Source organism: Castor canadensis, chromosome 3 (genome assembly GCF_047511655.1).
Source record: "Castor canadensis chromosome 3, mCasCan1.hap1v2, whole genome shotgun sequence".
NCBI classification, from domain to species: Eukaryota; Metazoa; Chordata; class Mammalia; order Rodentia; family Castoridae; genus Castor; species Castor canadensis.
In genome coordinates this window covers 22,497,065-22,524,346 of record NC_133388.1, presented here as the reverse complement: position 1 = coordinate 22,524,346, position 27,282 = coordinate 22,497,065, and the positions used below count along the sequence as shown (strand labels likewise).

Genomic DNA, 27,282 nt, shown 5'->3' with positions numbered 1-27,282 from the left:
GAAAAGTAACAGTAGGGTTTCCTTTTGGTGATTAGATATTTTCTTGACTGCCTTTTCAACTAAGTTACTATTATTTAAAATACCACTTCATGCCAACCTGCCCCAAATACTTAGTCCAGTTCACATCGTTGTTGAAAGGCTTACAGTCATATTAGTACTTCTTCCATTACTACCCTCAATTGACTCTTCTCTCTTCTTTCCTACAGCAGATTGCCGATTGTGCTTAATTAAGACATCCGTAGGCTGATCCATGCTGTCCTGATCTACAACAGAAGTGAGTTCTGCCTACTGTGTTGGCACTGCTGATAACTTGTCATCACCCATTGCCTGTGTGGAAATTCTCCCTATTGAATTTTTTGCACATGGAGGACAACAGCAAAGAGGGCAACACAGGCTGATCAGATCAGAGACATCAGGAAGATTATTTTACTGCATGCCCTCAGGGCATTTCCTCTAGCTGGAGTTCTGGACTTTGTCAGAACCCTGTCCAATCATTTTGATTTTACTATCTGTTTTTTGTTTTTGTTTTTGTTTTTTTTTAATTTTCCCCATCACATTGTGTTGTATTTCTGTACTTCAGAAATGGGCCTACAGACCACAATGTGGCCCAGGCATGGGGCTTTTTTTCTGAAATCTTGGCTTCTTATTTCCTTGGGGCTCTACTCACAAGTATCAAAACTCCTGGCCTGCCCTAGTGTGTGCCGTTGTGATAGGAACTTTGTCTACTGTAATGAGCGAAGCTTGACCTCAGTGCCTCTTGGGATCCCGGAGGGCGTAACCGTACTCTACCTCCACAACAACCAAATTAATAATGCTGGATTTCCTGCAGAGCTGCACAATGTAAAGTCAGTGCACACGGTCTACCTTTATGGCAACCAACTGGATGAATTCCCCATGAACCTTCCCAAGAACGTCAGAGTCCTCCACTTGCAGGAAAACAATATCCAGACCATCTCCCGGGCTGCTCTCGCCCAGCTCCTGAAGCTAGAAGAGCTGCACTTGGATGACAACTCCATATCCACAGTGGGGGTGGAAGACGGGGCTTTCCGGGAGGCCATCAGCCTCAAATTATTGTTTTTGTCTAAGAACCACCTGAGCAGTGTGCCTGTTGGGCTTCCCGTAGACTTGCAAGAGCTGAGAGTGGATGAAAACCGAATTGCCGTCATATCGGACATGGCCTTTCAGAACCTCACAAGCTTGGAGCGTCTGATTGTGGACGGGAATCTCCTGACCAACAAGGGCATTGCTGAAGGCACCTTCAGTCATCTCACCAAGCTCAAGGAGTTTTCAATTGTCCGTAATTCACTCTCCCACCCCCCTCTCGATCTCCCAGGTACACATCTGATCAGGCTGTATCTGCAGGACAACCAAATAAACCACATCCCTTTGACGGCCTTCTCAAACCTCCGTAAGCTGGAAAGGCTGGATATATCCAACAATCAACTGCGAATGTTGACTCAAGGGGTCTTTGATAACCTCTCCAACCTGAAGCAGCTCACTGCTCGGAATAACCCTTGGTTTTGTGATTGCAGTATTAAATGGGTCACAGAATGGCTCAAATATATCCCCTCCTCTCTCAATGTGCGAGGTTTCATGTGCCAGGGTCCTGAGCAGGTCCGTGGGATGGCTGTCAGGGAGTTGAATATGAATCTTTTGTCATGTCCGACTACGACCCCTGGCCTGCCTCTTTTTACCGCAGCCCCAAGTACACTTTCTCCATCAACTCAGCTTCCCACTCTTTCTGTTCCAACCCCCAGTAGAGGTTATACGCCTCCACCTCCTACCACATCAACACTCCCCACCGTTCCTGACTGGGATGGGAGGGAAAGAGTGACCCCGCCTATTTCTGACCGGATCCAGCTTTCTGTCCATTTTGTGAACGATACTTCAATTCAGGTCAGCTGGCTCTCTCTCTTTACTGTGATGGCGTACAAACTCACATGGGTGAAAATGGGCCATAGTCTGGTAGGTGGTATCGTTCAGGAACGCATAGTAAGTGGTGAGAAGCAACATCTGAGCCTGGTTAATTTAGAGCCTAGATCCACCTACCGGATTTGTTTAGTGCCCCTGGATGCATTTAACTACCGCACTGTAGAAGATACCATCTGCTCCGAGGCCACCACCCATGCCTCCTATTTGAACAATGGCAGCAACACTGCATCCAGCCATGAGCAGACAACCTCCCACAGCCTGGGTTCCCCCTTTCTGCTGGCAGGCCTGATTGGGGGTGCAGTGATATTTGTGCTCGTGGTCTTGCTCAGTGTCTTTTGCTGGCACATGCACAAAAAGGGGCGCTACACCTCCCAGAAGTGGAAATACAACCGGGGCCGGCGGAAAGATGACTATTGTGAGGCAGGCACTAAGAAGGACAACTCCATCTTGGAGATGACAGAAACCAGTTTTCAGATTGTCTCCTTAAATAATGATCAGCTCCTTAAAGGAGATTTCAGACTGCAACCCATTTACACCCCAAATGGGGGCATTAATTATACAGACTGCCATATCCCCAACAACATGCGATACTGCAGCAGCAGTGTGCCAGACCTGGAGCACTGCCATACGTAACAGCTAGAGGCCCAGTGTTGTAGTGGCGGACAACCGAACGCTTGAGAACACATACGTATGTGCACATAAAGACACGCAAATTACATTTGATAAATGTTACACAGATGCATTTGTGCATTTGAATACTCTGTAATTTATACGGTGTACTATATAATGGGATTTAAAAAAAAGTGCTATCTTTTCTATTTCAAGTTAATTACAAACAGTTTTGTAACTCTTTGCTTTTTAAATCTTAAAAAAAATAGTTGCTGAAGTACTGTACAGGGTTGTACAATAAGAACCCAATGCCAAGGCAGAAGAACAGGTGATTCTTCCCTATGATGCACATTAACCACTTTGCTGTTGAAGCTGTCAGAATGAATTCCCTTCCTAGAGCTAATGGTCAGATGAAAGGGCAGATTCAAATGGATTCAGCAGGGTAAGAAGAAGAATATTAGTAAAGCAAGAAATGGCCCAGATATTTTCATGCTATTTCTGTACCTCCTTGTCTGGAAAAAAAGTAAAAAAAAAAATCCATAGTATAAGAATGGAGGTGTGGAAGTAGTTACTCTGATTTGACCTCGTGCAAGAAATGCACAGAGCATCACAAGGAAGCCAGTTCCCATGAGGCAAGTTAACCCAACCTGGCAGAATCAACAACATTGAGAGGAGATTTGGAAAGACCTTCCAACCAAGAGGTTGGCTTTTTAACTGGGCACTTCAAAATCACTCTTCATGCTTCCCTGACCCTATGTGATAACAGAGTTATAGACTTGAATCTTATTTCAGTCATCTTTAGGGTCCAGAATGATCAGTCTAAGCAAGACTACTCCCTTAAAAGGTGACACTATTCAGTCATTTGTCAGGTTGAATCACATTCAACAGAGATATATTCTAGAATACTTTTTTAGAAGAGGCTAATAAAATAATGGGAAGAGTTATATTGAATGGAATTATTTTTGATAATGAGAATTATTTGGGTAGTTTCACTGATGCTATATCAACATGATATTTAGTCCAACAAAGGAACAATGTTTGGAATATATTAAAATGAACTGTTTATTTAAAAATTACTGATATTATTTAGACAAAAACAACTGATCACTGTTTCTATTATACTGTATCAACCAACTTTGTTGATATCATGTTGAAATAGCTTAGATTAATACCTATCTCCCCTCTCAAATTCTTGTCTTCCAACCATCTTCCATAGATTTTTGTAATTTAGTTGAATATACCACCTTTGTTTTTTCCTCCTCTGCTCAGTATTTGGAAAAAAATTGTGGATGCCAGTCTTGGTTGCACAAAATATCCATATGAACTTATACGTATTAAAATGAATACTGATTTTCACTGTTAATAATTTTTCAAGGATACATCAAAGCTGACCAAAAGAATGCATATTTTTAAAAAGCAATACCAGGTTTCCACCTTGGACTGATTTTAATTCTATTGCAGATTTGAAATTTCACTTTTTCCTTTTGTTCCCTTTCACCTGTGGATTTTCCTCAAATTTGGAATAGTGGAGTGATAATTAACCTTTCATTAGAAGAACCACCAATGAAAAATGAACATGTTAGAGAATGAAGGTTTCCCCTAATCTTGGCAGAGCAGGGCAAAAAGCAGAGGACAGAAGAGAGTGATGTCTGTGCTCAAATCTAGATATTTTTGAAGCAAGTCCATCTTCAGAAAAAACATATAATTTACTCTAATTCTTGTCATCCCTTAGATGTAGAAGGGCTATAGATCACACATATTATCTAAAAAATACACCCTTGGAAAATTCTTTTCAAAATCACATTTAGTCATTTCACTATGTGCTGTGTGTTTCCTTTACAACTGGCCATTATTTTAGGGACTCATGAAGTAAATGTCATAATAGTCTTGCTTTCTCTCTCTTTAAGCAAAATAAAACTGTGATGTGTCTTCTTTGTAAAAGTTTAGGTATAAAATGCTATGCAAGTTTTTCTTTATAGTAAGAGCTTTATTTTCTTTCATAATATACCCCAACCTATATGTTTTAATCTCACTCAATCCTCAAAGTAAGAAGAAAATATAATGAAGCTATAATGTTGTAGACAAAAGAATTGAAACTGTGCAGTCAGTAGAGCTGAACTTAGCTATGAATTAATCTAAATTAATTCTAAAGTGACTCTGGTTTTCCTTTTAGTCTGCTAGCTAGAGGGTTTGGGTTGTCAATTTTTTTTTTTTTTAAGTCAGGTCCACACAGTGAAGGGAAAAGACAGTCTGGGAAGGTGATCAGTATATCAGTAAGCCATCTAAAATCAGACAATGACATAGGGTTTTGTGTGCTTAGCTGGATAATTCCCTTCCACTGTTCGCTTCCCCTTGGCTGTGTAGATAAAACCTTGTGTTGAAATAATGGTACTTTGACTCTTGAGGGTTTTTATTTGTTATACACAAAATAATCATTCTCATTTATTTGTATTGTATGTTCAACTCCCAGTTGGATTTTGGCTGCTGGAACTTCTTTGCTTTGTCCCAGGAAGAATAAGAATGTAGAGGTTACTACAATATCATATGGCATCTGCTGAATTATTGTAGTTTAAGTGGTATAATGGAGATCCAGTCATGTGAAATACTGGTCTGAATAATCATATTCTGTTAGAAGGTGTTCCTGAAAAGATCTTATGAGCACCATGACCAAGGCATCTACAATTAAAATAAGTCTCCCATTTGTTGTAACACATTTGGGCTCTCACCTACATCAGGATGGAAAGCACATCATGGAATCTAATATCTAATATCTAATGCATCTTTGAAAACTGATCAATCATGAATTATGTTTTGGCATTTTTAGTTGTAAGAATGTGTTTTTCAGATATATCCACTCTGTATTTGGGTTTGTCTTGCCAAAAACATAATGTATTTTGAGGTGATTAGTCAAGAATCAAAGTTGAAAGTGTTGCTAAGATCACTGGACAAAGCAACCTTTACTGGCTTATAAAGACCTTGATGATCTGAGAGAATCTCAGATAGTGTCCGACGCCTTTCAGATTATAGTAGCTGTCACTGTAGAGGATACATTCCAGCAGGAAAAGGCATAGCCATAGCCACACAGATGTTATTGACAGTTATTCATACTGAGTGTAGTTGCTAACACTTCCTCATTTACAGAGATGTATTTGATTATTGAGAGATCCTGGGCACCACTAAAACACTCAAATGTATTGTAGCACATCGCACGGGACAATCCCAGACAGAGACAAGGGTGTTCCCCTTCCATTTTCCTTGTGTAACGAATGGAAAACATTCTCCCTTGTGAGAAATAATGCAGTTTCTAATAATCCAGATGTTTGCTGCAACTATATTAGACATTTTCTCTGAGGTTACAAACAAAAAGTATATTGTGACCAGTCTGATAAAAAGTATTAATGAAGTAGCTAATATTACAGTTCCATTTCCTAGGAGTGCGGGTCATAGTGGTCTTTGTCATTTCACACAAGTCAGAACTTCCTTCCTCTCTGGGGAAGACAAGCTCTTCGTGTTGTGAGCAAAGCATCCATTCACATCACAAGGCACCTTTGTAGTCTGTGAGAGCAGGTGCTGCACTTGTTCAGCAAATCGCAACTATAGCACTGTAGCTGTTGACAGTGAAGTGGTTAATTTCCATCAGTGTCTTTGTTCATAGCATTTTCTCTAACCTCTAACAAGGAGACATTCTGTTTTACTTTAGAACATGAGAATAACACATTTGCTCTTAACTTTTCCAGCTGTGTGGTAAAACAAAGCAGAAAAGTGTGCCCAACAGGGAAGTGAGACATACATGAAAAAAAACAACTCCCAGTTCCTGGTCTTCTCAAATCTTGCCTAATGCTCTTCTTTATGTCAAAATCCTAATGATAGGAAATTGTAGCTTAAATCCTTCTCCAGTTTCTTCAGCAGGGTTGCAGGGCACTTGCTAGCAATGGGGGATGCTTCTCACTGAATGTGGGGAAAGTGTTATTGTACACGTAAGATACTGTTTTAATGAATCAGATTCTTTCATTATAGTTTTTAATTTTCTAGCTGCACACTCACTAGAAGAGCACAAAGCAAGACCATTGCAACAGGCATTTTTAAATTAGTATAAGACATGCACATGTGTGCACATGCAGATACATGGGGGCATTTGTAAAAGTATCCATGGGATGAAAGATTAGTAATTCATTAGTCTCATAGGATTTTCCAGAGCCCTGAATGAGGCAAGGTGAGGTATTACCACTGCATGTCCCTCATATGACTAATATATACTCATTGAAAGTTAATCCTGATGATTTGTTATTGTTTGAATCATAATGTTGATTTGCTTCTGGTTTGTGTTTAGAGCGTTCTTTCTTGACAAGGGACTGCAAGGGGCTGGAAGATTCTGCATCATACTTCCTCTGAGACCTACCATGTCACACACTTTGTTAACTACCAACTTCACTCTACACTATACAGTACCTTGTTGATATATTCAGTAAAGGCTTATTTTAAAAGAAAACCATGTTGTGTTTATCTGAGTAAGTTTATTGGGATTCAGGGAATTCTTGTGTCATTAATGTACAATGAAAATGAAGAATGTTTCTAATGAAGCAGAATGGCGGGAACAAAGTGGTTAATATGGTTTTCTTATTCTTCTACTGTGAAAACACCTTCTGTTTATTAAGGCCATTTGATTATTTTTGTGTGAGAGACTTGTATGATATCTTCATGTTCTTTTCTATTTCTGAACTAAATTGTATGTTCCTATAAATAGTTTTACATATACACACATACACAGAGCATATCACTTTGTGTTTGTGAAAACTATGTTTAGGATAAAGACAATACCATGTAGTTATCTAATCACAAGAGTACCCCTTCATTAACACACTGTTGGATTTAAATGTCAGTTTTCTTTACGAAGTCTCATGGGATGTTTCTCCGTCAGAGTGTATGCTCATATTTTATGCACCTATCCTTTCAATGGACACTCACAGCAGTGAATCTATTTGTATGCTCAAGTTTGATTCTGAATTAGTTCTACAGGATTTTCCAAAACCTTTGTCACTAACCCTTTTTGGCCATTTCACCATTAATGTATTTGATAGAGCCTGAATCAGGAAATAAATTGATGACATTTCAGTTAACTAGTATTACTTATTCGTAGAATCTCCGTTAGAAAAAGGAACTATGCAAGATAGCGGTAACATATGATTTATATTACATTGAGGAGATTTTATGTTAAATAATCTGCTTGCTCTCTTGGTTAGTTTTGCCAGGAGTTACAGACTTTACTCTATGGGGATTAGACCCTTTGCCAAGGACTACCACTCATTCCAAAAATTTTATTAAGTTCTTCCTCCTCGATTTCAGTCTAGAGACTGAATTCAGAGGCTTCCTGGAAGAATATAATGCAATCTTAGACAATTCAAGTTTAACTTTTATTATGTCCCTGAAGAAATCTGTGTTCATCCCATGTATTTCTTTCTTATCTACTGTCTATAGTACTGTGTTAGACTCTACTGGATAGTCAGAGAAAAATAAGACTCTTCTATTTAGGAATTCATAGATAATGTACTAACTACTTTTAAAAATTATTCATTCAGGGTTTCAGATCCATATAATGACTTTATATTTTTCATTAAACTATTGGTTTTCCCAGGTAACATAAGAGGTATACCTATGACATTGGCAAAGATGCTGATGTACCTGTCTTATAAGATGATCTTGGTTTTTAATATATGATGCAAAGTGACAACACACTGACAAAACTTAATTTGAATTAAAGTTTTAAGTTTTTATCAAACAATTGAAAATTTAGGATTTGTATTTAGTAATTATATATATGTGCAACCTCTTTAATTTATATTAAACACCAGAATGCAAATCTGTAAATTAATAATGACACTTGACAATTATCAAACATATGCAAATCGTCATCCAAAATACTCTGATACACATATGTGCATTTTTCTTTAACCAGGCAAGGCACATTCTCTTGCTAATGAGGTTTTAAAACTCAGTTTCAAGGAAAGTTAAATGGTTCATCCACAATCTCAGATCCTGTTAATGACAGTCAGAAATCAACCCCAGTCATGATCCTGTGGGTTCCTGTTCTGCTTCTTAATAAATTGACCAGCTTTAAGACTGACTGAACTTCAGGACAAATTATTAGTCAATATTTAAAGATTTTTGATTATGGGACTGTTATATCCTCTTTCAATACTAATTATTGCTTACAGCAAATCAAGGGAACATTTGTTTTTAAATCTAAAATATCTATGGATGTTAAAGCCCTTAGTCATCCATTCCTATTTTATTCAGAAGTTCTGTTTTGTGATTATGTCATTTGATGACCATATCCTTATCCAATTTGAATGTTTCAGATGGACTCTACCACAGGGAGAACTGGAGAACTACTAAGGGGGCTTGAGTTGAGCTATTTTTGATAATGAATTTGTGGCCCACTTGAGAGGTTGTTCTAAGTATACAGTAGCTCCTGCTGAAAATGCACATATGTCAGAGTTATTTAGGGCATTAGCAAACTGGCATCTGGACTTACACCCTTTTTTTTTCATAGTATAAGGAAATAATGTATGTTTGAGGGTGATACTATAAAGCTTTATTTTCATTAATTACAACAAAAGTTAAGGACACAGAATTTTAATCTTTTTATTTTTGTCTGCACTGGGGATCAAACTCAGGATGTCACACTGTCTACCAATTGGGCAACAGTCCCAGTCCTTTTTGCTTTTAATTTGTTTTTCAGATAGGGCCTCCCACTTTTTCCCAGGCTGGCCTAAACCACAATCCTATCTCTGACTCCCCCAGAAACTGGGATTACAGATGTGAACCACAATGCTCAATTTATGAATACAGAATTTTAATGGTATATTTCAAACCAGGTATCATTTTAGTATGCACACCAGCTGATGATCCCATGTGCCAGTTTTCTTGGTGTGAAGTCTAAAGAAGATAAACATTTCAAGATCTCCTTAGGGAAAGAAGATCCTATGATTTTTATGATATAATGAAGCTCTGTATTGGGCTAATGTTTCCCTAATCAAATACAATTTTGTCCTGGCTCCATGAGTCTGTTAAATTACTGAGTTGGACAGCATGGACATTTGTTGGTTTAATTTTTGTTGTTTTCATTTATTGACTATTTACTAAGGACAAGTAAGTTTGGGTACAGAGTAGGAGAGTTTTCAGGGATAGTTAAAAACTGCATCATTGAAGATTTTTCTGGAAGCTTCTAGTACTCAACACATGGCTCAGGCTCCCTGCCTACACTTCCTTTGAGAACTGCACCTCTATGTTTAAATTACCAGTCAAGAATCTTGTTACTTTCAGCACTTGCCTGTGTCTCTCAAATGTGTTTTCTACTCTCCGTCCCCTGAGTCTTCTCAGTCCCGCTTCAGCCTTTTCTACTCACTGCAGGACAGAGATTAATATATAAAGAATGCCTGAGGATGATGAGGTCCTGCTTTCAAAGCCTTCCATTACCATTACAGACCCATATGCTTAAAAGGTCTGATCACACGTTGCTTCCGGGCATTTCTTACCTGCCTCTACCTTCATTATATTATCTAGATTGCGCATGTATTTAACGCTAATATACACGCTGTCTATTTGCCTCCCAGAGGTCATGTGCTCAATGTATTTCATCCTCTGGCATTTGCCTCTGTCCAGAGACATGCTTGCTCATCCTTTATGATACGTCAGATGTGCCCCATGGAAAGCTGCTTGTCACACTTGCCAGTTATCTGAGCACCCAGGCAGTTAATATAACTTTAACCCTTTTATTTTTAGACTATACATCTTCATTTGTCATGGGTTTAATTCATGCTTCTACTCTGAGAACCCTAGAGGTCAAGCATATAGTCTGACAGTTGTCTCACCTCACCCAGTTAAGCTTAGTCCCCGACCCTTGGTAGTTCCCAGCCATGCCATAAGTCTCTGAAGGCAAAAATGTTAAAATGTTTTCTTTAAAAAAAAACCCAAACAAAGCTCTAGAATTCTGAGTTACATGGAATTAGCCTTGCTCAGACACCCCAATATGCACTTTATACATAGAAAATATGTTTTCTATAAAATATCTCTTGATTAGCCATTACTATATTTTTAAATAGTTTTTGTGACTGGTGGTTTCACACTTATCTGATTTGAACGCTTTAGGTGGAATTATGATATGCCTATACCCACAAGTGAGCTGAGTTAAGCTATTGCAATGACTTGAAGAATCTTTGTGTATTCTACAGAAAGCCTCAAAACTCCGAGCCAGCTTTCAAAACAACATAGGAAGGAGTATCTTTTTAAAACATCGCCTTGCAACTAAATGTCACCACCGTGAAAAGTCCACAAACCAAGGATAGACATAAAGTTGAACGTTTTGACAGTTTTTCTAGTCAAAATGAATTCTTCACTTGTAAAAAGCAGATTTTCTTTTTATTTTCCATCAGCAAAATCCAAAGAAACAGTCATTATTCACTGCCATATTCTATATAAAAATATAGCACATATCATTTAGCAGTTCATATTGTGTTATCTTGGTTACTGCATGAGGAAAAATAGCTTTTCTAGAAGTAATAAGCCCCTAAAGAAAGAGTAAATTGAGGTTGGTGGTTATTAAGAACTGCTACTTCAAACCAGTCTGACTTATTTTACAAATCTGGCCCTACCACTGACCTGCCAATTGGCTTTGGTAATAACTTACACCTTAAAGTCACAAGTTTCCTTTACTATAAACGGGGAACACATATGGCCATGTATAGTACTTAACACAGTATCTGATACTTAGCATGCACTGAATAAATAACATTTAGCACTATCTATATTTCATTCAAACGTACTTCACAAACACAGGGTGACATATTGTCACATGTTTATGTTGAAAAAAAAAATACCATCAAGTTTTAAGATGAGAATTATATGCAGAGATTGTATGGAATTCCAAAATTTCACATAGCTGCACAAACATTATCAATAGAAGTCTGATAAGGAGTTTTATTTTTTCCCTAGTATTTCACACACACACACACACACACACACACACACACACACTCACACACACACACACTCACATATATCTCTCTATATATATAGCTGGAGGAAGTAAGGTGCCACAGGATAACAGAATGACCAATGAACAGCATCGTTGAGAAGAAACAGAATGCACCTCGTTGTAATGTATATCATGTTTCCTTTCTAGTCTGCAAAGCAGATGTAGGCTGGGATATTGTTGAAAGTCAATTCAAGAAATGTGAGTATCAAACAGCCCTGAGAATGTTCAGAAAATCTAAAATCAAGACATTAAAAAAATCAAGACGATAAATTTATTTTGAAAGTCTATATTTTTAATTTTCATTTTTTTGTTTATTTTGTGGTGCTAGGGATCAAGTCCAGGGCCCCATGCTGAACTGAATCCCTACATCCCTAAACCTATAATGCCATGATGTTAATTCTTTCCAGTCCATCACCAGCCATAGCATTTAAATCCATACTTGGATTGCAGATGGTAGGGTGGTAGCAAGCAAAAGGAAGAACATTTTCATGGTTCTGCAATGCAGATGCTATAGTCTACCACCTGTCATAGTCACATTTTGCAATCAACTCCATTCTTAATTGTCTAATCTGATTATAATTAAGAATTGTACATCCTCTTCTGCTGGGTCATCTTTTTTGTTCTTTTTGTACCCTTTCTCATAGTGGAAGTTAAAATAGTCTCAAACCAGTTCTCTCACTGTGGTCGATATTAACATTCTTTTTCCTTCTATTTCTATTTCTTTTCTTGCTCAACAAATGCAAAGTCTGACATTTGGATTCTAGGTAGGGAGTATTTTCTCTTCTATTCTTTAACTGAATGGCTTAATTGGTCTCATGGCAATTATTTGGCAAGTGTGCACGAATACCAGCATTCTGTGGTTGACAGGCAATCCCCACTCTGCTTAGACTACTGTCTGTTTACACTGGTTTCCACCCTGCCCTTTCTGTTGTAAAATATCCTACATATGGATCCTCATTAGTCAGAATATGGCATGTTTCACTAATCTTTCCAAAGTAACAGGCACCAGGAAGTGAACTGCTTTGTAATGGAGGCCAATCATTAGATAGACGATTGTAGCATCTAAAGGACCATAGCCTATTATATGAGAAACTAAATTGTTCAAACATGATGGATCTCTTGAATTCTACAACCAACACAACTCAGTTCACATCTCTGCTCCCACTGCTACTAACCTTGGGTCTTGAGCATCCTTATGCTTTGGCTTTCTCATCTGTACATGAGGGAAAACAATAACCACCTCCACACTAACAGTTTTGCACAGGGCCTGGCACACACTGAGTGTTCTGTAAGTGTCAACTACTTTGTAAAATATGTGGAATTTGTGTACAAAAAGTTAGGCTACAAAGTTCAGTTCTTTCTTAGCTCTCAAGTAGGACCATTTATCTCCCCAGCTTATTACTTCATGTCAAAAGCATAGAAGTTTTTGTTGGTCTCACAAATTCTTTCATTTCCTCTGTGTTAGTTTTCCATGAAGTTTAGCTTTAGTTGATTGGGTTGACGTAGGTCTTATTTTCTTGTAAAATTCAAGAAGGTGTGTACAGGATAGATACAGAGAATTCACTCAGTTCCATTGAATTTATTATAAAGACTGACATTTGAGCATTGGTTCTCACAACCTTGAACTGGACATGTTTGGTGATCAATTGCATAATCATGCAAAGCAGGAGCTATGGAATCTCAAAGAGCTGTGACTTTATTTCCATGCAATATTATTTAATACTCCCAAGACTCAGTTTACTCATATGTGAAATAAGGTATTGATACTTCTGAAGATTCAATGAAACTATGTCAAGTCTACAGTAGCTGTTATTGTGGATAAAAAATCAGAAATGAAGAAAGAGAAGAAGGTCATTTTTATTAATTCAAATACCTTTTCCTCCAAACAGGCTAATGAAAACTACATCACTAAGCAGACATATTTACAAAATACTTTATTTCAGCAAAAATGATCAAGGATAGATTTCCCTACAAAAATTATATAAAACAAAATTGTTTAAGATATTAAATATATTTGTTACTTTTGCAAGCCTTTCATGTTATAGCTATTAAGTTTTGCATATTTAACAGAAAAGGTATACAAATAATACCCAGGAAAATATTATATGACAAATGTGGTGTATTTTGGATGAAATAGAAAAGATTTTAACACTAACTTCCACTCCTTTCTCCAAAAAAGATTTATTTAAAAAATGCTCAATTCCAGTCTTCACAAAATTAGAGGATAGTTTTTAAAATAACTAGATAATTCTTCTTTCCAGGACCCGCAATGCATTTATAAAACCACTGTTTAACAAATAACAATGAGATGTTAACTTCAAAGTTCTTAGATTTTAAAATAGTTGCTTGAAAATACTTGCCAATAAACAGTATCTTCTTTGTATCACTTCATCATACACCTGAATGTAATTATGAACATTGTTTTTTAAAGATGTTTATGTAAGGCAGACTTTCCAATAATTTATGATAGTCTAATGATTAATATTTTTAAATTGATGGCTTTTAATAGGATAATTAGAAAGTGATCCTTGGGCTCAAATTGAGGTATCATTATCTATTCTTTTACAAGCAGTTATTTGTGTTTTGTATTCATTAGCTCTTTATTACAAAAATTTTTTAAGTTCATTATATTTATAAAAGGAATTTAACAAAATTAGTAAGATAGTTAATTTTAAAATTTAGACAAATACTACTCTACTCTAAAAAGGACCAGGGTAGCATTTTAAAAGGGATTTAACAAAGCAAACTTCATAAAAAATATTTAGTCATTTTTATGGCAGATATTAAAATTCTTCCAGGCAACTCAGGAGCATCACTAACACTGCTTGACTACAGGAACAGCAAAGGTGAAGTCCCCAGAGAAGAAAGAAAAATCCACATTCTTAAGCTCAACTAATTTGTCTAGTGAGAGAGAAATCGCAATTGAAAAGGAAGTTGTTTCTGAAATACTTTATTTTAATACATTTTAGTTGTTGTTAATAAAAGAATTACTGACAATCAAATTTATTTTAAAAGGCCAGTGTAAACTGAAAAGTAAGCAACAAACAAATCAGCATAACGAAGAGCAAATGAAAACCATAAATAAAATGTTTATCATTTCACAAACCAAACAACAACAAAAAAAACCTACATATTTTACAGAACATGCAAGCAAGTGAATTCTGATCTGATGTATTTTTTAAGGACACATGTATCCACATGTGTGGACACATGAATGAATGTCTTTTAAACATAGAAGTCATTTGTGGCATGGGAATACATTTAATTTCATTTTTAATGTAAAAATTATGATCAGGAAGTTGTCAAAAGCATTACAAGCTGCTTAAAATATTAACCCTCCACGTACTAGAAAGTTGTAGCATTGTTATGAAAAATCTTTCAAAATTTCCAGAGGCATACAACATAATGGAAATAACAGTGTCTTTGGAGTTCTAACATGGATTTATTCCAGATGTGTCCCCTGCTCAGATAATTTCACTCTAGTTTGATTTCATCTTCTTAAGAAAGGTATATCAGAACACTTTCTACAGTGTTGGCATGAGAAGCTGTTTACAGTTGCCAATGCCAGCTGAGTGTCTAACATGTACCATCTGCTTAAATCCATCCGACTTTTTTTCCTTTTCTATTACTCCTGATAGAACTATTTTCTGTGCTCCTGTAATGAGAGTAACATCTCACAGTGCTTTTCCATGAGATCCTCACCAAGATAGGAATATAGCACTTTCATGTGACCAAGAAAGACATGGCTTTGAGTATGAATTCATCATTCCTGCCATACCTTGTAAGCTCATCTATTACTTGACTTAAAGTAAGGTTTAAGATATAAATGATAGATCCATTTGGAGCATCTGCTGGATGTCTCTGGAAGAGCTGGTAGGGCACTCGCTTCTGCAAACTTTTCAAGTTGTAATCTCCCAACTTCAGTCACAATAGGGCTGACCATATGTACCCATACAATGCCATAATTTAAAGGGAGCTTGAATTCTCTTTTGTCCTTCATGTTTGCTCTATCATCCTCCATTCTGCTTAACATGTCCACAAATATCCTCACTCCTTTGATTCAAGTATTACCGCCAAAATGTGCATACATTACCTCGGTTGTAATTAAGATGGGAGTTGGGACCACATGGAATATCCACATAAAACAATTACCAGTAAAATGTTGGGCAAATGACAATTGAGTAAGTAGAAGTGGAAGAAATTTGAGTACGGGCCGTTTGGATGCGCAGATGTGAAGAGGGACCCCAAATTGAGGGATAACATCAAGGAGAGCAAGCATTGCCCACTGTTTGGCATTGCCACAGTGCTGCTCTCCCGCTATTTGCCCTCCTGCAGTCAGCTCAGCTGAAGGGAGGGTATTTTCCCAATGTTCTGTCCTCTTCCCCAGATCACCCTTCCTGTGTGACTAAAAGGTAGGGGAGACCTGGGCCTCCTACTCCATCTAGACTTATCCCCAAAGGGCCATGTCATCTTCTGAATGAGTTATAGTCTCAGATTAGGCTTCTCTTGATACAGCATCACTGCTTTACTTCTTCTACCTGTTTCTGCTTCTTTCCCATGCTTTTCACTGGTGTCCATCCCTAAGGTGCCTCTTGTATGCTAATCTGTCTCGAAGCGTGGTCTCCTGAGGATAGGCTACTTCACACTGCTGCTTCAGCTCTCTCAAACCTCACCAGAAATAGAAACCTTCACCAGAGATGGAATCTAAATTATCCCCTTACTTATTGAGCCAAGTAAAGGAAAATTATACTTCATCCTATAACCTATAACTGCTTTGCTAATTCTATCCAGTTGAATGATGCACATAAACATATATGATGCCCAAATCATGCTGTGTATTTGTGGCAAACCTATTTTGGTTGATCAGTGTTACACTGTTCTCTGGTGATTGTCAAAGTTCTAAGGAAATAACCTTAATATACCATAAAAAGAAAAGTGGGAAAAAAGCAAAGAAAAAATAGCTAATACTTCTTTGAATGAAGCCAAGCAAAACCAAGTTATTAACTCTACATGAGAAGAAGTCTTAAGAAAGTGATCAAAATGATTGTTGTGTTAGGATCAGTGTATGCTGTAGGTAGATAAAAACTAAACTAAATCTGAGAGAAATTCCAGAGCTTGCAGTCTGTATAATGTAACAATTTTCTTTCATGGCCCAGGTCTTTTAGGGATACCTGCAGGATCCCATAGATTTTTCTCAGTCACTCACTGTTGTCCTGTTCCTGTCTTTCTGTCACAATACACCTTGACAAATTCAGTTAACCAGATGGCAAGTTGTTTATGAGCATACCTTCTCATTAAGACGACAAAATCTTGACAGAAGTAAAAGAGAATTGAATTCTCTTTCTGAAGTGGTTTATGGTTTTAAAATAAGCAGCTTTTCTCAAAGTAGTTTACCTGTTTACACAAAAAGAGAATGAGCCTTACAGGCTCGTATTTACTTTCTATAATGCAAGTAATTCTAAAGCCTGCCTTTCTACTTCTGATACTTTTTTTTCTTGGTGATGGTACTGGGGCTTGAACTCAGGGCCTTGGCTTTTGTAGGCAAGTGCTCTACAACTTGAGCCACACCTCCAGTCTTTTTTGCTTTAGGTTATTTTTCATATAGGGTCTGAAACTTTTTGTCTGTGCCTGCCTCAAACTATACAATCCTCCCATCTAGGCCTCCTGCATAGCTGGGATTATAGACATGAATCAACACACCTGGTTTATTTGTTGATTCAGGGTCTGGACTGATCTCAAACCATGATCTTCCTGATCTCTGTCTCCCAACTAGTGTGAACCATTGTGCTCAATCCTCTGCTGCTTACTTCTTAATTAGTTCAAACAATGGTAACAGTAAATTATTTGTCTCAATTCTCTTGGATAGTCGCTCAGTTTCCTCTTCTGATTTTGGCTACTATTAAAGTGTGAATTGGTGGAGTTTTTATCTATAGACTCTTTTCTGCCATCAAGTGCATCATTTCTTTTACAGATAGAAAAACTGAAATGACTAGAAGGTTTGGATAACATCTTTAGAATAAGTGATGAAGTATTAGGATTTTAAGTCAGGTTGCTTGCACTCACTGCACCATACTGATCTTCTGGTAGAATATCTTATAGTTATTGCTGTTATTTAACTACTTAACTGGTGCAGATTCTGCTGTGAGCTTGTGGTGGGTCATCCTGCAGATAAAGAAAATGAAATCAGGATATGACAAAACCGAACACTTTATTTACAGAACCATATATTTTATCAGAAGAGTAAGACACTCCATGGAGTCATGAAACTTTAAAATGTTGACTGCATTTAGAACTGTGAAATTATTAGCTTTAAAGCTAATGATAAATTTCCCTTTGAGAAGGGAAATTTAGTTTCCAAAATATACATAGTAAGTACTAGATCTCTTTAGATTTTTAAAAAAATTTTTAATCCTTCTAGGAGAGCCACTGAAAGTCTTTTTCCAGAAATAAATTAGGAGAGATAGAATAATTTAGTAAAAATAATGACTTAAGTTTGTCACCAAGGTTTTTGCCATTATTGAACCATTTACTGTCATAACTTGAATAGTTTTTAACAAATGTCCTTTATGACTATTGTCATGGCTAAATACATGTACTAGATGTGTACTGGTCAGGCTCAGTCTACCCTAGTGGAGGGTGGTATCAGTGCCAAGAGAATTAAGTTCCTTGACTATGTTCAAACAGTTGGCAAAAACACCATGAGAAGCTGGCTGCTATTCTATCCCAAACACACATTGAGCCATTTTGTATAAGTGAACACTTCTAAGGTGCAGAGCCTTCAAGAGCCTTTTCTCCAGCCCAGCTGAGTTGCCTAGAGAAAATTCTTACATGCCTTTCTGATAGCCAAGCGACCTTGTGCAAATGCTTAAACTGTAGCCATAAATTTCCTTGTAGATTTGATGTAAGTACTAAATGAGCTCAAATGCAAGCGATTCATGTGCTTCTAGTGCATTTCTCTATAATGTAGGTGGCAATTGTTGCGATACCTCCCACAAAGTATTTAGTCTATGAATTATTTCTGCTAAAACTCACTAAAGTGAAATCTAACAATAGAGAAGGCTTTTAAAAACATAAAAACCTCTGAGAATTACAGAAAGAAACATGCTCTTTAGGATGGGGTGGCATGCTGTGAAAATCAACTTTTTAGGCAGAGCCTTGGGCATGACTGATTGACATTTGTTACTCCTAATTCCTTCTATGTATTTTCCTTTCTGTAAAAAAAATAAAAAAAACCAGCCATATTTACCAAGCTCCTTTGCTTATGAGTTCTATATGTCAAGTAGGCTTTGCAAATTCTATGCACGTGTACCAAGATTTCAAGGCAGAGAGGAAGTGGGGTTATCATCTTGATAATGTTTTGAATTAAGCAAAAAGGCATGAGGGTGGGATAGCCATGGGCAGTGATCCAGTGTCTGATGTCGAGAAACTGAAATAGGAGAGACTTGATTTGTGGATAGGAGCACAACAGTGTCTGTGGGTGCAACATTCTATGAGGTAACCCTTACTTCTCTTCCCCAGACTGATTTTCACTGACTTTGTACACATGTAATGCTTGTTTTGAATACTTTCTTGCTTGAAAAAATCTTGAATCATTCCTATTTTCTGCATTTTTATATTCTTGGATGAAGTATTTGGTACTAATACTGGTTGTAGGTTTAGTTACTCCAGGAAATAAATTGGGTATTACTTTCCTAACCAGTTTATATTTAAAAGAGGACACAGCATTACTAGCATATACTGAGTGCCTGCTAATTCTTGGCTTGCAGAAAAAAAAAAAGAGGTCCTAAGTTTATCACCTGAGGTCACTTAGAATGAAGGGACTTTAAACCCAAGATTTTGGTGAACTGTGTGATCTCCTCAATAGAATTTTATGACAGAAATATAAATATAATAATTGTGGGGAAGGCTGTCTCTTTCTAAATGGACTAAACAGTGTGGAGAAAGAGAACAAGCATAATTTTAAGTGTTTTGTTCAAGGCAAGTCAGAGGCCCAAGAGATACCATGATGACATCTGAAAATCTTTTCTATTTTGTAATTGAGGTATGTTGTTGGGAAAAAAAAAGCTGGAACAGAGCATCTGATATTGTTTATTGCAGAACTATAATTAATTCACAGTATCACCAAGTCTCTGTGAAAGTTTGATCACTGGCTGAGAAAAATCTGAAATGGAGACTTTGAATGGGAATAGTAGGTAGATTTAAGTATTTGGCCTATACTGAACTAAAAACCTCCTTGTGCCTTCATTGTCTGCAGAAGCCCCTCATCTTTGTTGTACAGGATCAATTCTGCCATTTTTGGAAAACTAACTCACCTGAGATAACAACTGTATGAAGAGTGCCATTTCTTCTTGAGTCCTATCCTTATCACCTCACTACTTCTAGCTCTCGTGTTAGAATTGGTTCTCACTGTGTCAGTAGCAGATCAAATACAAAGTGTGACTCAGAAAGAAAAGGCTAAAACAGCAAATAATGGTGATAGCTTTTCTTTTCTTTTTTTAGAAGAAACCTGGGGGATATGAGAGGTTATAAATATGAAGGGAGCTACACCAGGTAGCAAAAATCATAAACAAGTTGTACTAAATTGACCAAGGTGCAGAGTCAGACTCAACATGTTTATAAGTATTTTGCTTTGTAGATTGGTTGACATAAATCTGGATTCAATGGTGATTCAAACTAAATGAAATTGAGATGCAAGAATATTTTTGGCATATCCTGGAATCTCAGACTTAGGGTTGTAATTGGTTGTAATTAGTTGGTTCATGTTGCTGTGTAAAAACTACCATTGACTGGGTGGCTTAAGCAACAGACATTTAATTTTCATGGCTGTTGAAGTTGAGAAGTCCAAGATCAAGTTGCCATGAAATCTCCCATTTACAGAGAGCAGTTCCTAGATGACTGCATTCATGTTGAATAAGAGAGAGAGAGAGAGAGAGAGAGAGAGAGACCAATGTTTCTCATGATATCTTAGATTGTTTTTTATTGCTGTAACAAAATACCTGACAGTGAGTAATTTATAAAGAATAGATGAATAGATGTTTAGTAGATTCAGAGTTCTGAGGCTGGAAAGCCCAAGAACATGGTGTAGGCTCTGCTCAATACCAGCTGAGGGACAACTTGCAACATCAGAACAAGGCAAAGGGCACCACATTGCAAGACAGAGCAAGTATAACAGCTCAAGTCTCTTCCCCTGCTATAAAGCCAGTATTGCCATTAATGAGAACTCACCCTATGACCTCATTAATGGTGAGTACCCCCAAATGTCTCACCTCCAAGTGTTATTAACACATGAGTTTGAGAACTGAATTACCAGCCCACAAAGTTTTGGGGGAAATAGTCAAGTCATAGCACACGTGGATAGTATTAATTACCTCCAGGATCCTTGATTATCTTGTCATACCAAAGGGTGTCACACAGATCCACTATTTAATACCACCATGTAACTGAAGTTGAAGACCTGGGAATAAAAGACATCCTAGATAGCTTGGTAATTCACATGAATTCAAGAAATTCAAGAAGGTAGGAGAAAATTCTCATGAAATCTCAGGAAACTTTCACCTTTTGCAAATTTGAGGCTTGTCTGAATAGTTCCTCCAAAGAAATAAACCAAGTTTGGGTGGGCTTCTTGGATATTTGAAAGCAACATATTCCACTTTTAGATGCACAGTTTTAATATTTTTACCAAGTAATCACTAAGGCTGTGAATTTAATTTGCTTCAAGAGAATATTAGACTTTCTAATATTCAGGTTCTGGTGCAACCTGTTCTCTTGGACTCTTGGTCATAGTGAAATAGCAAATTCAGTGGTGCCTGAAGCATTTGCAACATATGGTCATGCAGTTTGGAAAATCTTGCAAATCTGAAGACCCATGGGGTTTTTAAACAAAACCATGCCCTTTTCGATTATTAATTTCCTATTCAGAAACAGATCCTGTATTGTTAATAGATTCTGGATGAGGCAAACCCTTGACCAGAGTAGTCATGCAACCTGCAAAATTATGCTTTTTCATCAGCCATCCATAAAGTTGAGCTTGGGCAGCAGAGCTTGTACATTAAATGGAAATGGTATATATAAGATTGGCTGAGAGCTTGGTGTAGTAGATTATGACTGTAGTCCTACTACTTGGAAGGCAGAGATAAGAGAAACATGGTTTGAGGTCAGCCTGGGCAAAAAGTTATTGACACTGTATGACAAATACAAGCCGAGCATGGTAGTGTATACTGGAATCCAAACCACTGAAGAAGTGGGAGTAGGAAGATCATGGTCTAAGGGTGGCACAAGAAAAAGCTTGAGGTCCTATCTGTAAAACAAACTAAAGCAAAAGGACTGGGAGTATCACTCAAGTGATAGAGTGCTTGTCTAGCAAGAATGAGGTCAGGAGATCAAATCTCAGGACTACCCCCCCCAACAAAAAACTGGTTGATTCTCAAAACCGTTGCTTGAGCAGGTTTTCACACTCTTGATAGACTTTATTCTCCTGTTTTTCTACTTCTTCTAGTTATATCTACTTCACAGAAAAGTTGTAGAGGAGAGGACTCTCCTAAGTGGAGATCTATGAATGAGGCATATATTCACCATTTTACTTAGAATCACAGGTTTACTGTATGATAAATAGAGTTGGAGGATTGGTAATGAGGAGATTTAGGAAAGAGGTGTATGTAAGACTGTTCATAACTGGCAGACACATGAGAATACTCACACCCATGTGATTCCTGTTCAGAAGACATTTTTAGCTGAGGACTAGCTCAATGATTAAGTAGATAAGGTTACATTACTCCGATGTCAAGTGGTCTCATTCACCATCACCCTCCCTGCTTATTTCAATTATTTCAGGAATGAATAGTTCATGATAGCGTACATGTAGGTTAATCATAAAATCAACAACATGGCTTATTTAGTAAAGTCAATACCAAGTATCCAAGCAGCCAAACTCAAAGACAAATACAGATACTCTTATATTACACGATTCACTACGGGATTCAGCAAATCTATCTGATGTCAGGTAATGATACTAGACTCTCAAGGAAAGTGCAAATATTTGTCCATCTTGGAATAGACAATTGTTCTGTATATGGATCTAACTTGTGACCATGCTTCTATATCTATTTACTTAATGGAAAATCATATGACAACTATAGTCCATATCTGGAATATTTCCCAAAGGTGCACGTGTGAAAGATTTAGCAACTAGTTTGGAGTTGTTATAGGTGGTAGAAACTTGAGGATTTAGGCCCTTAAAGGGTATTGTGGGATTCCAGATCCTTCCTCTTTCTCTCTCTTGCCTCCTGGCCATAAAGAGAATGGCTTTGTTATGTCATCAACTAGTGCCACAACATGCTGCCTCATCACAGGCCCAAAACAATTAGGTCAATGGTACCATGGCCTGAAACTGTCAGGATGAAATAGACCTTTACCTTTTATAAGTTGACTATCTCAGATATTTTGCTACATTAATAGAAAACGTTTAGATAAAAAGGTGAAAGTGTATTGAGTGAAACATAGTATTTTAATCTTGAATTGTGAATATTTATAGGTTCTTGATTTGACTTGTGTCAGTCTTCTACTGTGATGGCACTCCATGAAAACAATAACTGAGGTATAAGGAAGGGCCCTAAGAGATGAGAAGTTGTCTAGAGCCAATATGCTCTATCAGGAAAGAACATGTTCATCTGGTCAAAATATACCTTTTCAGTTATTAGGTGAGCAAAGCATGGATTTAAAGTATGCCTTTCTTAAGCATAGGACGTATGTATGTGTTCAAGAACAGTGTTACTGATATATGGTTGATCTATACAATTTCAAAATTTTGAATATTTCATAAGCTCCGTGTATAATAAGTGTATGAAGAATACTAGATGCCTTAGGTACTTCACATACATTTAGTATGTTATGAATACTAGGTATCTAATGTTCTTTTTGATATATGTTCAATGTGTGTAACACACACTTTTTATCTCTGCTTAATATGTCTCATAGATTATTAACTTACTTGGCACACCTTATAGTTTTCTTGTTTTCTGTAGAATTAAACATTGTCTAAAAATATAACATGAAAATCATGCCAAGCTAGATACATTTGTAACCCAACAGATAGAACCAAGAGAGGCAACACTCATTTAGTACATAGGCCCCATTCACAATATTGAGCTCTCCAGCTTCATGACTTTGGGATGTGAAGGCTCAGAGATCTTAGTACACAGATGCTACAATGATTCTTATGAACTCCAAGATTATCACTGGATAATTTAGTCTTTCCTTGCTATTAACTAGTAGGGAAAGAAGTTACCTATGTTGGCTGGCATGATTGATTCTGGTTACTAAAGAGAACAGAGAAAAAGTACAGTGGCTCACATTAGGTATCCCAGCTACATAGGAGACAAAGATAAGAAGGATTGTAATTTGAGACCAGCCTGAGACCTTTTCTGAACAAATAATCTGGGTTTATTGGTGCTATGTGGGAGGTACAGGTAGAAGGAGTGTGGTCCAGGGCTGGCCTGCGAAAAACATGTAAAAGCCTATCTGAAAAATCACTAAATCATGAAGGGCTGGGTGTGTGGCTCAAGTGATAAAGTACCTGTCTAGCAAGACTAGACCATGAGTTCACCCCCACTACCACCAAGAAATAAATAGAGAATAAAATGTTTCTACACAGACAATAGGATGTCTGTGCGAACCCAGGGGACTCTCCTCTCCAGAAACATCTCTTAGTACTTCCATGGTTTTTTTTGTGGTTGTTGTATAAAGTTGTATAAAAGACTACAACAAACTAAGGCAAATAGAACCACTAAGAGGAAACACCCTTCAGGAATGAAGATTTGGGTATCCCTGCTGGCCAAAAAACCCTAACCAGCTACAGTGCTAGCTGAGGTCAAATGTAATATGGAATGGAAGGAAGATAAAAGATGTAGTAAATAACAGCTGTGATATTATGACCAGTTGCAGAGTAAAGAAGTGACTACTTTTGTTTTCTTCCTTGATTTGTTGTGTATTTGTTTATTGTCCTTTTTACTTCTTTCCATTTTTCTTAAATTTTATATAAATTGTGAATAATTTGTAAGTTGGCCTTCAAATTATAAACTACCAGGTTGGCATTATGAAGAATTGAAGAAAGAAGGCAACCCAGCTAAAGATATGGTTGGTGACTAACAAAATTTGAGATAAAGCCTATTTCAGCTTCCATAAGGGATACTTGCTAGATGTTAGTCAGGTATGTGTTGTCATTCCTATATATATTTTTTTAACATTTGTGCTAAGGGTCTTGAGCAGCCAAAGAATATACTGTAAAGGAAATAGCCAATTGGCAGACCTTAAAAACTCCATATACTCCTTGGTGCCGTCTTGTACTAAAGAAGTGTGTATGGGAGTGAAATTCCACCATAAAAACACTTAACATTTTGAAAGACACAAAACAGGCAGAAGCCATCCTTCTGATGCTGCTTTGTCTGGCCAGCTCACTGGGACGTGAGCATCAACAGTGCTTGAGTGGGGGTGATGGCTGTGCCGAGCAGATGGTTTGCTCTAGTTCCCAGAGAGCAAAAATTCATGTGAACCTTCAGTTTACCAGTTCCTTTGTCAGTCTCCTTTCTTGGTTCCTTCAGTTCTTCCCATAACTTTCTGAGTACTTTCTCTAAGTATTTTCTCTTTTTTGCCTAAATACCTGCAGTATATTTTGTTTCCTGGGTTACATGAATGCGATGTTCCCTGGCTCTCTAACTGACCACAGAACTGCACCAGTGGAGTGGTTGTAACTGATTATCTTAAATTATGAGTTTCATAACTGGAAGGATTTGTCTTGATTGGAACTTAACAAAATGCTTCTCACTTAACAAGACCTAAATAATAAAACATATTTGGGGGTTGATAGTGGAGTTGAAATCAGGGCCTTGCACATCCTAGGTAAGTGCTATTATACCATTTGTGCCGCAATCCCAGCCCTTTTTAGTTCAGTTTTCAGATATGGCCTTGTTCTTTTGCCCTGGAATTACAGCAATGGTGACAGATCATGTCTAATCCAGTTAAATTTTTTGAATGAATAGATTTTTAAGTATGTAAAATACTTTTGTGTAAGCTGGCACAAAATTTGATTTTGTATTTCATAACTTAGCACTTCCCTTGAACTTTTAGCACCTATGAGTAATGCATTGTCCATAGGCAATGCTACATTACTGATATCAACAGAAATTCCATATTTCTGGGACAATTTAGTATTATCCCTGTTGACATGCCAATTGCCTAAATGCAACTTAACCTTGCTCCATGGTTGGATGCAGAATCATACATATAAATGTATACATTTTAGAAATATTTTAAGAATTTGGAAGCTTACAAATTATTAATTTTTTTATTATACAGTTTCTTCCAGAAAGCTCCAGTGTATTTATTGCGGGTAACAATTTACTTGAATAGAAATCACTTGACCCAAATTTTGATGATGATTTAATAGCTCATTGAAGAACTCGCCTGAAGCAGATAACAAAAATCTGTTGCAGATTCTGTAACTCCTATTTGCTTACATTGGTCTTTTGGTTTTTGAGCTTTGATAATGTGAAAAGCAAGAGGATAATCAGGAACCAAGATAGATATGTGTGTCTTGAGGCAGGACTTAATTCAAAATGGTACAAAATATTTTGTCAGATGAACTCCTTAACCACATTTGTTATCAGAGGCACAGAATATATTGGATTAAGTTTTTGAATAATGTGCAATGATGATGCCAGATAAATTCTATGAAACAAAAAATTCATGGTCAAAACAAAAGAGCAATGTTTTTATCACACTAGTTTTAGGCAAATGACTGTAAGTTGAATTCTCTCTTGTTAGGCTATTCACACCTTTTCTCGTTATAAAATTTAAATATGCTTATATTATTAATTTTTTTAATGTAAACTTTGGGTTCTTAATTTATCTTTAATTTTTTTGTCAATAATTTCAAAGAACAGAAAATGTTTTGGACACAGATAATAATTTTTATTTTCCAAATGTATAAATTACATATATTTAGAATGTTTATATTCTAAGAAGAATGTTGATATCCTAAATGATGTTAGATTTTTTTTGTTGTATTATTCAATAATTTCTTAATCATTTCAACTTTAGTAGGAAATATTTTAATCACATAGAAGAGTAAAAAGTGCTAAAAGGACAATTTATGTATTTGTCAACCTATCGCATTTGATCTTCGTGTCATCCTAAATTTACATCTTAATTTTCATTCTTTTTAAAAAATGCAAACATAGTTGAAGCCCTGGTACCCCTCATCTGTCACATTATTCATTTTGCCTCTAACAGATTATGCATGTTTGTGTGTATTGATACTTGCACAGCATTGTTTTATGTGTTTTAAATTTGTACATGAATGATTTCAAACTCAATCATTCTGCAACTTGTGTTTTACTCAATATGTTTTTGAACTATACCCATGTTGCTTTAATTACTTCATTTTCAATACAGTATAATATTTATTGCATAAATGAATATAAATCATTATAAAAATATAGGAATTTTAATTTTACTTTATCATATAAATGATGGCATGCTTTTTCTATCAATCATTGAGATAACATGCTAAATGATTGTGTATATGTCAATTTCTGCCAATAAATATCTTATATTTTGACTATTGTTAAGTGCAGACTTTAGAAGAAATTTATGTTTTTTGAGAGATACACCTTTTTAATTTAAGGAGTGACTCACTTCCTCAGAAAGGTATT

At 36.7% G+C, this 27,282-nt stretch overlaps 1 protein-coding gene across 5 annotated transcripts in view; it reads left to right on the top strand.

Moving 5' to 3' along the window:
* Flrt2 (fibronectin leucine rich transmembrane protein 2) overlaps positions 1 to 26,535 on the top strand; it is a 107,366-nt gene extending 80,831 nt beyond the window's left edge. For 3 of the 5 annotated variants that reach the window (XM_074067389.1, XM_020153074.2, XM_074067390.1), the window contains one exon: positions 207 to 26,535. In XM_074067389.1, coding sequence (XP_073923490.1) covers positions 583 to 2,565 — 1,983 coding nt within the window. In that variant the 5' untranslated portion in view covers positions 207 to 582 and the 3' untranslated portion in view covers positions 2,566 to 26,535. The remainder of the gene's footprint in view (positions 1 to 206) is intronic. The other 2 variants (XM_074067392.1, XM_074067391.1) reach the window with 1 other exon arrangement.
* Positions 26,536 to 27,282: the final 747 nt, after the last annotated feature.